The following is a 12,355-nucleotide window of genomic DNA, read 5'->3' as shown; positions in this document are numbered from 1 at the left end:
TAAAGTACTGGCAAGATAGTGTTCTCTGCAAAGCCTGAAATGTCTGTGACAAATGTCTCTCATCTGTCCGGATGTCAACCTCCCGAGTGGCGCAGTGGTCTAAGGCATGTGTCACTAGAGATCCTGGTTCGAATCCAGGCTCTGTCGTAGCCGGCTGCGACCGGGAGACCCATGGGGCGGTGCACAATTGGCCCAGCGTCATCCAGGGTAGGGGAGGGAATGGCCGGCAGGGATGTAGCTCAGTTGGTAGAGCATGGCATTTGCAACGCCAGGGTTGTGTGTTCGATTCCCACGGGGGGCCAGTATAAAAAATGTATGTATGCACTCACTAACTGTAAGTCGCTCTGGATAAGAGCGTCTGCTAAATGACTAAAATGTAAACGTAATGTCAGAGTTACAGGCATTGACTTCCAGATTGTATTTCAAAAGTTGTCTTCAATTGCCCTATTGTTTTGGCATGACATTCTCCCTAAAGATGTAGCATAAGTTGTACCTTGCTTGATCATTCCCCTCAGTTAATGTAATGCACAGGTTATAACAATATATAATTATGCAATAAGGCCCGGGGGCCGGGGGGTGTGGTATATGGCCAATATAACATGGCTAAGGGCTGTTCTTATGCACGACACAACACGGAGTGCCTGGATACAGCCCTTAGCCGTGGTATATTGGCAATATACCACAATTGCTATTGCTATTATAAACTGGTTACCAATGTAATTAGAGCAGTACAAATAAATGTTTTGCCATACCCATGGTATACGGTCTGATATACCACGGCTGTCAGCCAATCAACATTCAGGGCTCGAACCACCCAGTTTATAATATAATAATATATACCATTTAGCAGACGCTTTTATGCAAAGCGATTTAGTCATGCGTGTATACATTTTACGTATAACAAACCCTTAACAAATAAATACTTTTGTACAGCAGCTTACCAATTATGTTATTCTTTATACAGATATAAATGCAGTAATCTACAGTAATGACCAATGACCATTGAGAAAGATCTTGAAACAGAGAACAACAATTAGAAAAGTGTATCTAAAATCTAGTTTTATTGTGCCAGAAATGTATGGACTAAGCGTATGAGCAGTAATTTGGTATGCTTGCAAATGTGAACAGTTTATGTACAGTACAGAAATACATTGGAAAAAGGCAATATAACAATATTTGTCCCATGTGTACACTTAATTGATGCTATTGTTGCCTAATTTAAACACTTTTTTTTGGTGTAAAACATTGTCTCCCTTTTGTCAACCCTAATCTATTTTCAATAATACACACAAAAAAAATGCTTAGCATGGTCTGTGATGGGGGAGTGTAATCCATAGAAAACATTTAACAATATTTTTAAAAAGCTAAGCAAATATTGGTTGTGCAAAGTACTTCCAATTTCAAGCGTAATCCCCAAAAGTTAATTACTACTGAAAAGAGCATTTGTTATTTTACTGAATGGTATTGTGAATAATGACAGGGAGTGTATCGACAAACATTAGAGCTGTTTAGTCTTTTCTTATGAAAGCCCTCACTGAGAAATAGCAGCAGTTAAGGCGAAATGATGTTCCCCATGGTTAACATTATACCTGAGTAGCTAATACAATATTTGTTGATAAGCCTAAAAATCTATTCCCGCTTTCAATATTATGTCATAATACCCTATGAAGCAACTAAAATATTTTTATTATCCTGAACATTCTTAAATACTTCATGAAATTATACTTTGAAATGATGTTACATTATTTATAGTGCTATACAGTCTGCGTTGAGGAGAAGCATTCTCTCTCACTTTATTAAGCAAAAAATATATAGGAACTACCCATATAGGGCATTGATAATCAATAAAACGTGGTTCAATACCCTGTGAAAGCAACTGCCCCTTCTGCTTTACTTCCTGGTCATGTCCCCTAATCTTTTGAATGTGCTTGAAGTTACATCATAAAATTCATGAAAACGCGATCATTTAAGATATACATGTATATAAAATTATATTTGTGTTTGTGGATGAATTTACTTCTGCCATATGCCTTTATGAAGTATTTGGCTTCAAGACCATTGCGCTACCTTTTTTGCCCATTGAAGAGGATTCAAAAAGTCTACAAAAGTTTTTTAAACTACAAGGCTAGTTTCTGGTAAATAACGTGTTACTTTCGTAGCATTTTGCTTCAGTGAGTAATATAAATTTCAGTTAATCACTGTACCATAAGGGTTTAAGATATCAGAAATTATCAACTATAAGCCACTCGCAAAGGACACATTGGTCTCCCGACTAATGCTCTCCTTTACCTCTACAGGCAAAGTGTCAAAAAGGTGGTCCTCAACAATGAGGCTGTTTTTACGTAGAAGGTGGCAGTTCCCCAGCAGTGAGGGAAGGCGGTCCAGACAGTTCCCCTTCAGCTCCAGCTGAGCAAGATGCACCAACTGACCCACTGTCTCAGGCAGGTTGGTGAGGCCATTGTTGCTCAAACACAGGAACTTCAGCTTGGTGCACCTGAACAGCTGCTTGGGCAGCACCTCCACCTTGTTTGCATTGATGGCGAAGTGCTGGAGGTTCTGCAGGAGACCCAAGTCCGGCGGGATCACCGTGATGGAGTTGTGACTGACATCCAAGTGCCTCAGCTTGGGGAGGTGGAACAGCGCCGGCGGGAGCGTCTCCAGTTTGTTGTGCGAAAGGTGAAGTGACTCCAAAGACTTGACCTGGCCTATGGAGGCTGGAATGGTGATGATTTTGTTGTGCCACAATTTGAGGCAGGTCAACCTCTTGAGGTGCTGAAAGCTGATGACCTCCTCGATGGTGCGAATGTTGTTGGATTTGAGGTCCAGCTCTTGGAGGTTGGTTAAGCTGAAAATAGCATGAGGGATCCTCTCCAGCTCACAGTTGTGCAGCTCCAGATCAGCGAGGTTTGTCATCTTCTTTAAGCTGTTCAGTACAAGTAGTTTAGTACCATCGTTATGCACCACCAGTTTGATCAGGTGTGGAGACAGCTCAGTGAGGTTGGAGGGCATCTTGGTGAGGTTGCTCTTCAGATACAATGTCTTAAGATGTTTCAAATCACGCATGCACTCTAGTCCTATCATTTTGTTGTTTTCTGAGCTTAAATTCCCTACCAAGTTTAGCTCCCTCAAACTCCTCAACAAATAAACCCATGCTGGGATCTCAGCGACGTCTGTGAACTTGACATGAAGGCACCGGAGGTGGTCACGGAGAAAGACAAAGGCAGTCTGCTCAACTTTGGCGGGGCAGTGGCAGAGGTGCAGCTCCTGCAGATTTGTCATTTGGGATACCTTTGCCGAAAACCTGACCTCAGGAATTAGCTCTAGTTTAAGTATTTCCAGGTCGGTGAGGTCAAACACTGCATTGGGGAGACCAGAGAGCATGAAGAGGTGGAGCTCCTGCTGGTCTTGGGCATTTCGGGTCACAAGCTGTCTGAGCTTCTCGAATGTCCACTCGTGGTTCAGACTGATCTCCCTCAGCTTGTTCTCGCTGACCTCTGAGAGGAAGACACCAAACCGTTTGGAATACAGCTGGTCGTACTGATCGACCATGTGCAGAAGGAACGCAAAGTCGTTCTTCACGTCAGGAATGTCACTGAAGCTACTCTCCTCTCTGACTTTCTCAAATGAGTACTCTTTAAGGGGGCGCCTGAACAGCCAGTGGAGGGAATACAAGCACACCATCCCATAGATCAATATGAGGGCCATGTAGCTGAGGAGGAGCTTTCTCAGCATGAAAGCCATGTTGTGGGTACAAAAGAATTTCTTATATCCGGTTAAGTCTTTGATGTTGGGCTCACATGTGTGGTGAAATTCGATGGCAGCAATAAATGTTGACGTATAGGACAGAATCAAAATGAACTTGACCGTTTTGACCACAGTCTGAGCTACATAGAGCTTGTAGATGAAATCGCTATCCTCCACATGAGCGCGGAATTTCCTCACCTTCTCAAAAAGAGCCTTCGCCTGCTCTCCATCTTTCTTGTCCAGGATAGTCATACTTGGGGCCTCAGCAACAGGCTTATCTGCTGAGAACTTGACTCCTGTATTCCCAAGCATAGGGGTAGATGAGTTGGCAGCATTTTCATCTTTAGTTTCCTGTGATAACTCTCTCTGTGCTGAAGTGGTGCCAGTCAGTCTCTGTTTGTTCTCCTCAGAATCCTCACAGGCTGTCTCGGACAAAGCCTTTGTAGTCCACGGAGACTCAAAGCACCGTCCGAGAATGGACACAAAGTGTTCAATCTTTGAGCTTGTCTTGGGGTATTTGAACCAGAAGTTACTACTGACCATAAGCACAAGGGTGTGGATGAGGGAGAGGTACGGGAAGTACTTTGAGTACCAGGGCAAGGCAACATGGTAACACATTTGATTGACAAAGACGTACTGCTGATAATCTAAGTTGGTTCGGATCCCTGTGGGCTCGGGTTGCTGCATTTTGCTCTCTCGCTTCACAATGATGGGCTGGGTGTTGTGGATCTCGTGTACTGCACTGTCTGGTAGATCTTCAGTGGCCATTGGTGTAGCAAGCAATGTCTTTATGGTAACTGCTGATGAGGCGGTTTCTTGTGGACTTTGGGATGTGCAAGAGTTTGGCCCTGCCGCCTCTTCCTCCAGGCATGGAAGACACGCCACCTGGTCCTTTGTGATCTGCATCGTCATGGCGAAGATGGACAACATGAGCATGACCACCCCCAGGTAGTCCATGAAGACGTCCCACCATGGTTTTAGGATGCGGTAGGTTGGCTGGATGTCGTTCAGCGACGCTAACTCAGTGATGGTAAACATTCCTGCAATGGAAGGAGACAGGGAATTTAGCTAGTAATGAGAGCACTTATTTCTCAAACGATCAAATTATTTTTTTTAAGCACTTCAAATGGGTTTTTGTTGGTAAATGTTTGTACTTGGTATGGTTAAAAAGGTAATAAAGGTTGATCAATTTAGTTTCATAACTAATTTGAATGGCTCTCCATGTCAAAGTGGCTCATGAAAGACAAAGCAGCATTAGTAATGACATTGGCTTATTATATCTGTTTCATATTGCATCTATCTTTAGAATTTGAAAATATCTGATGACAAAGCCAAGAGTCTGTCTGATCTAGTGTAAAGAATTTCCCCTCCTGGGCGTAAATTGGTTTTCCTTCACATCAAGACTAGTTAAGACATGTGGATACTGGAATGGCAAAGGTTCCTTTGATGTTAGTCTACCTATTGTGAGTCATTGAGACACAATATTGTCCATCTTTGGCTTATTATTTTTTACTCGTTATTGTTATTAGTTATTCACTGTGTATTTATACTGTGTATTTATTCTTCGTGTCACTATTTATATATATTTTTAAAAAATCTTTAATTGCCTTGTTGAAAAAGGACCCATAAGTAAGCATTTCACTGTTAGTCTTCACCTCTTGTTTAAGAAGCATGTGACAACTAACATTTTATTTGAGAAGTTTACCATGTTGGTGTGCCATTTTGAGAAGCAATGAATGGTAAGTATGCCCAGTTTCAGCATGTTGGCTCACTTCCTGTATTTGCCAGTGTTGTAACTAACTCTAACTCTGTTCCCTTCTCTGATCCTTTTCCCCCAGGACAATTAAAAATAGTTTTAAATGTTTTTATGAGAGTTATTTAAAACAACAATGAAAATACACTTGTGTCACATTGCCCAAACTAAGTACATAATGATCACAACTGTTAATAATATGATTATTACTGTTACTACACTATTAAGGCCAGGCACCACAGGCTGAAATGTCAAAAACATATTGTGAATGTATATTTTCTTTACTTTATCATACTACCATCATCAACATTTTATTAATTTTAACCACTTTTAAAAGGACATCTATCATTTCAAAGCTCACACATCATTTAAAAACCCATTTCATAGTGAATGTTACAAACTGGACTGTATGTAGTAACTTACTTTGAAGAGATGGTGATTGGGTCAATATAGGCATTTGGCAATTGGTAGGCTAAATTCAGTGTACATTTCCCGAAAGTAAGACCCACCAGCCAACTCATTTTTCTCAGCTTCAGAAGAATCTACATTCCCCAAAGTTTGTGTGGATATCCTTAGATATATTCTCCAAACTTACTCAGAGGGAATTGTTAATATGTTGTCAAAATTGTATTCTATACTGAAATAAAATATAAACGCAACATGTAAAGTGTTGGTCCCATGTTTCATGAGCTGAAATAAAAGATCCCAGAAATGTTCCATATGCACAAAAAGCTTATTTCTCTCCAGTTCTGTGCAGAAATTTGTTTACATCCCTGTTAGTGAGCATTTATCTTTTGCCAAGATAATCCATCCACCTGACAGGTGTGGCATATCAAGAATCTGATTAAACAGCATGATCATTACACAGGTACACCTTGTGCTGGGGACAATAAAAGGCCACTCTAAAATGTGCAGTTTTGTCACACAACACAATGCCACAGATGTCTCAAGTTTTGATGTCAGATGTCTCAAGTATTTCTGTCTGTAATAAAGCCCTTTTGTGAGGAAAAACTCATTCCAATTGTCTGGGCCTGGCTCCCAAGTGGGTGGGCCAATGCCCTTCCAGGCCCACCCATGGCTGCGCCCCTGCCCAGTCGTGAAATCCATCAATTAGGGACTCATTTATTTATTTCAATTGACTGATTTCCTTCTATGAACTGTAACTCAGTAAAATCTTTGAAATTGTTGCGCTTATATTTTTGTTCAGTATTATTCAAATATTCTTGGAAAATTTGCCAAAAATGCTTTTTATGTACATGTCTTTAGTATTTTACTGATAGAAAGATTTATTCATAATCTGGTCAAAGAAAGTCCTGGAGTGTCTTGACAAATGAAACCAAAATATTTAGGTTGACTTCATCCAGTGTCCCCAAAAAATTGATTTGCATTCTATGCAAATATGCAAATGAGATCACCTCATTTGCATACCGTATACAATATTTCAGAAACATTTTAATATAGAAAATGCATTATATTTAAAAGTTGATTGTGATATGATTAAGTGGGGAAAAAATCCCTATTAGGGTGTGGTGCCTGGCCTTAAGAGTGATTTTATGCCATAGACTTTTTCCTTGCCACAAATATGGACACTAGATTTATCACCAATAAATCTTTAGATGATATTTGCTCTCATCAATCATTTCCTTTCATAGTTGAACTAAATAATTACAGTAATATCAATGCATATTTTTGATACTATAGGCTACAGCCTATTAGCTATATTTATAGGTATAATATTAATAAAAAATGCTTTAAGGTAAAATCCCAGTAAACCATCATCAATGACGTTTTGCATATAGGCCTAATCGAAGTGGGAAGAGGATCTGCAGAGGGCGAGACAGCTTGTAGACAACACTGCTTCTAACAAAGAGACGGGAAGCAGAGAGACCAGTTGTGTAATAAACCTAGGCTACTGATCAAACATATTTACAGTCATTTAACTTATAAGAAATATTAGATAAATGTTAAACCCTTGAGATTTTTCTGGAGATCTTGCGTATGAACTTTTCTGTTGTTGTCTGACTCTGGGGTCAGGTGACTTGCTGTAACTGTAACTGTAACTTTTTTTTTTTACTGTGTGTGACTCAACTTCAACATGTGCCCAGAGTTAAACATTTACAGTGCGTTAACAATTTATTATCTGGCCACTTGCGATAAATAAACTACCCTGGGATAACCGCACAACGTCAAATAAATATATATTATGATTTTACAGTTTTTAAAGCGTGGTAAGTCCGAGAAAAACGAGCATACTTACTATCTTGGTGACGTTATCTAATTAGATGTCCTGTACTCCATTCCACGATTCAGCTCAATCCATTAAACTAACGAATAAAGCTTGTGACCAAGAACATTTGTTCGTGACAATGCGAATATCGGCACCATCCTCAATCCCAGCGGTTCTGCATACCTGAGCGGCGTGGAGAATATGCGCATAACGTCGACCTCTCCGTACGCATGTAATTTGAAGAAAAGGGTGGTCCAATTTCAACATGACACCGCTATTACCGGCGTTTCTTATTGGTGGACGCCACATATCAACGTCCTTAAGACACAACATTCTTATCTCAAACAGCTTCACAGTTCTTTCAAGCTAGGTCTCACTCAGATGCCACCAAATTCGAGATAATGATGAAAACTAGGTCACCACGGACCGCATACGACTTGATCGAATGTGTCCCGCGTGCACATTCTGTTACATATTAATATAACTCATTCGGAAGCTTTGAACTGTAACCATCTATTCAGTAACTATGGAGCAAGTGACTCCAAATATTAAGGCTATAAATGAATACATTGTATCCGGCACATCATATCTGTTGCACCTGTAGATTGTAAAATACACAATGTAATGTAAATCCTCGCCATCTCTCTTCCTCTCTTCCTGTCTGTAGCTAGGCTATATAGCCTAATTGTGAAAATGAAGACATGGGAATCTATGTAGAACCCTTGGTGAAAGTCGCTACCGACTTAAGTCAGATATCTGGATTTGGTTGCACACAGCACACTTGAGGAAGTGTCTCTTGTGTTTGGTACAGGTTCCAACTGGTCCAGGCTAGATAATATAAAAAATAGTTGGCCACCCTCTGCTCAATGTACTCTCAGAGAGGTGAATAAAAATACCAGCCAGGCCAGGTTCATGAGAGGCCATACAACTTTATAAAAACTATAGATTATAATTAATCAAATTATCGTTTATTACACAGTTGAAAGACTGTTATAACATATAAATATTATACACATCCTAAAGGGAGAATACGGTGACCTGATATGGATTGTGATTGTGTAACAGCAGAGATCTGATTACAGACCTGTAGATGGTGGTAGACACACAGAAGAGAAATCTGACACTGGGTCATATAGTTGGGGGCGAGAGCGGTACAGGGTTGTGGTCGTGGTTACAGCAATGGGGAATAGGTGGATCCGTGTAGTAAGGGCCTGTCTACGGGGCGGAAGCAGACATACAGACGTAACCCCCACATGTCCTTAGCAACCAGGTCATTGTGTTGAAAAAGGGCTGAACACAGTAAATGATTAAAAAGCCAGAGATGTACAACAACACCCCACACCTACACCCATCATCCTTTGAGAAATACCTCAGGCAAACATCATTACAGCGATATGATTTTTATGACAAGTGCTGTCTGAAAAGTGCAATCATAACTATCTAGTAGCCCCATGAATTTGCATGAATTTCCCAGATGCAAACCCAAACCCAATCCCACACAGACATATGTTTCCATGACAATTAATGACTAGTAAGCACCACATGTCCCCAATCCCAGTATACCAGATTGTAATATGATTAATAATAACACCAAGTGACTACAGCTACAGCCCTGTATTCACAGTCACTGATACTGTATGTCTGTGCATGTTCACGTTTTTTTCGATTGAGGCTGCCTGAGACGGTCTGAATCAGTAATATTGTCTAATAAAAAATGTCAAGCGCCTTAGGGGGCTCGGGTGAGGCACAGACAGGTGACATATAGACTAATGAAGGAAGACAAACCGCCTACCCGTAGGCTACACATTGTGTTTATGGTGTTCTGTGTGACTCATTGAGAGTGTTGTTTGTGTTTATCAGTGCAGATGAGATGATAACCCCTGTGGTGATGCTGCTATGGGCTGTGGATCAAATACAGGTCCCTCAGATGGGATTTAGGGACTCACACCGCACAGTGCTGGCATCATATGGTGCTTTCAAGGCAACTGGGAACTTGGGGGGGGGGAAATGAGGTCAAATCATACGTCAGTGATCTTTAGGTCGTAAAGATGGAGATCTAGAAAGATGCCAGAGTTACATATTGGATTTCTCTTGAAATTCTCCATCAAAGGATGTCTGGCCAAGTGAAATTACTCATTTTTTGGTGGTTGTCGAACCAGAGCTGTTGAGGTCAGTGGTACAATGGGTGTGTGGGCGAGGAGCAATCAAGGCAATACAGTCCGAGATTGGCACAAGGATAGGGCACAGACTGGCACACAGAGACAATGCCATCACTGACAGTTTCATGAACAGGCCTGTCTGCTATGGCTCTCACAGTGAGACTGCTGTATTGACGGCTCAGAGTTGAGTCAGTTTGTTGAATGGGGTTAAGTAGGGTTATGCTTCCACTTGCCACTGCCATTTCTGCTTGAACATGTTTTCTTATGTAGGCTACACATAACCAACCATTTAAGTGCTATTTTTCTTTAGTGGCTGGCAGGTGGAAATATTACCAACCCTGTTATGTTCCAGCTGCACAGCTTGCAGAGGTGTTGGCTAGTATCCATTGCAACAATAAGCATGTAAAAAAGTTTGAGTGACACAAACAAACAAAAATCCACACATTTGTTTTCCCTTTTCACTAGTTTTTGTTTAGCACTTGATCATTTGCATAATTTTATTCACTTAAATTTCATTCTGTGACTAAAGGTGACACAGTCAGGAAGTCATAGGATTTAATTTGATAAATGTAATAATTTAATATATAATAAATAATAATACATGTCAAAAGCATTGTTCCGTAACTTGGAGTACATTACCCTTTTATAAGTAGCCAACGTCCTCTGTCCTAATATGTCAATCGCTTTTTCAAGATCTAGTTTGTGGATGAGCTGGAGGAGCATGGCGTCTTCAGTGTAAAGACGAGCAGTTGGAAAGGGAGTAAGTCCCGATGATAGTGAGGATAACAGCTCGGATGAGGGATCGGAAGACGATGGTGATTCAGGAGAGGAGGACAGTGGATCAGAAGAGGAGAGCAATGAAGAGGTCAAGGCCCAGGATAGAATAGATGCCGGAAGGGAAAAGAGGGGGAAAATTGAGTCCTTAAAGAAGGCAAGAAACAGATATAGGTTTGGAGAAATGCAGTATTATCATAAGGAGACGTATACTTGGATGAATGAGGAGGAATGGAGGGAAAAAGAGAGGCAGAGGAGGTCTAAGAGAGAGATGGAGGAAGATTGTGAGTTTGTCAGTTAAAAATGGCGGGAAAAGGGAGAAGGTTTGTTAAAGAAGAGTGGTAGGAAATGTAAGCAAAGTGAGCTGAAGGCAGTAGTAGAAATGGAAGTGAATGAGGGTGATGTATCGGAGGCGGAAGGTGTGGTGAAGAACTCGGAGCCCGAGGATTGCACAGCGGGTCAGGATAAAGATGAGTCTGTGACAGAAGGAGTGAAGTTTGTGGAAAAAATGTATCCTTGCCTTTTGGCTGATCCAATTGTGGTTTCAAGATGGGTGAAAAGAGCGTTGGGTAAAGTGGAATCGGTGAGGGTAACCAGAAGTGATCTAGTGATAATTGTTTGTGTTTCTGTTGGGCAGAGGGAGAAGGCGCTCAGCGTTAAACAAATGGGGGAAAGAACTGTGAATTGTTTCGCTCTTAAGAAAAGGGCGCCATTGAGAGAAGTGATTACTGGAGTAGCAGTGAATGTAAAAGTTGACCAACTGAAGGAGATGATTCCTGGTGTGTGTGATGCTCGTCGTTTGGTGCGACGTAAACAGGGTGGCGAGAGAGGGGAAACAGAAGAGTCATTGTCTGTTCTTGTCACGAGTTACAAAGCCAGAACCCAGAAGCAGACCAGGACAAGGTAAGTTGAAACGAAGGTGAGTGTTTATTTACAAATTCACGAGTGATACTGAATAATCCAGGGAACAGAGCGGGCGGCGTGGATGAGTTGTTGAGGGTGCAGTTGTTGGTCCAATGATGGCTCGGCAGCCGCCGACCATCAGGCAGAGGTAGGGTGAAGGTTCCGGACGAGTGACTGCAGATGGAACAAAACGGAGGTAAGTGAACAACAAACCAACAAGGTGCAAAACAACAAAACTAACGCTAGAAGCTCTAAGACTGATACTCTGATAAACCTACTGTTCATGGCTAACGATCCGGCAGGGAATGGATGTTAGGCCAGAGCCTAAGAAGGGTGATGATCAGGACCAGGTGTGCAGATTGCTGATGGGATGCAGGTGCGGAAATCAAGAGAGCTCCCCGGAGCGTTCCAGAACCCTCGGGAAACTGGAGATCCCGAGCAGAAAAACTAGTCCACAGACAGGACCCGACTCAGACTGCCGGGATCGTTACAGTTCTTTTGAGTTTTGAAGTTGAGTCTTTGCCTGAGAAAGTGAGGTTAGGATATACAGTGAGGGAAAAAAGTATTTGATCCCCTGCTGATTTTGTACTTTTGCCCACTGACAAAGACATGATCAGTCTATAATTTTAATGGTAGGTTTATTTGAACAGTGAGAGACAGAATAACAACCACAAAATCCAGAAAAACACATGTCAAAAATGTTATAAATTGATTTGCATTTTAATGAGGGAAATAAGTATTTGACCCCTCTGCAAAACATGACTTAGTACTTGGTGGCATAACCCTTGTTGGCAA

At 41.3% G+C, this 12,355-nt stretch overlaps 1 protein-coding gene across 1 annotated transcript; it reads right to left on the bottom strand.

The window, feature by feature from the left end:
• Positions 1–1,042: 1,042 nt before the first annotated feature.
• LOC121580728 (volume-regulated anion channel subunit LRRC8D-like) lies at positions 1,043–8,134 on the bottom strand. Its single transcript, XM_041895742.2, has 2 exons — positions 7,755–8,134; positions 1,043–4,784 (listed from the first exon to the last, which is right to left on the bottom strand). Exon 2 carries the CDS (start codon positions 4,780–4,782, stop codon positions 2,236–2,238), a length of 2,547 nt encoding a protein of 848 aa, XP_041751676.1. The 5' UTR covers positions 4,783–4,784; positions 7,755–8,134; the 3' UTR covers positions 1,043–2,235.
• Between the last annotated feature and the right edge of the window lie 4,221 nt (positions 8,135–12,355).

The sequence above is a fragment of the Coregonus clupeaformis genome, chromosome 14, assembly GCF_020615455.1.
Source record: "Coregonus clupeaformis isolate EN_2021a chromosome 14, ASM2061545v1, whole genome shotgun sequence".
Classification (NCBI taxonomy): Eukaryota; Metazoa; Chordata; class Actinopteri; order Salmoniformes; family Salmonidae; genus Coregonus; species Coregonus clupeaformis.
Note: the sequence above shows the minus strand (reverse complement) of the source record. Positions and strands in the feature narration are given on the sequence as shown.

What these genes read in the sequence shown, in the direction of transcription:
- LOC121580728 (XM_041895742.2), bottom strand. Translation starts at nt 4,782, where the DNA reads ATGTTTACCATCACTGAGTTAGCGTCGCTGAACGACATCCAGCCAACC.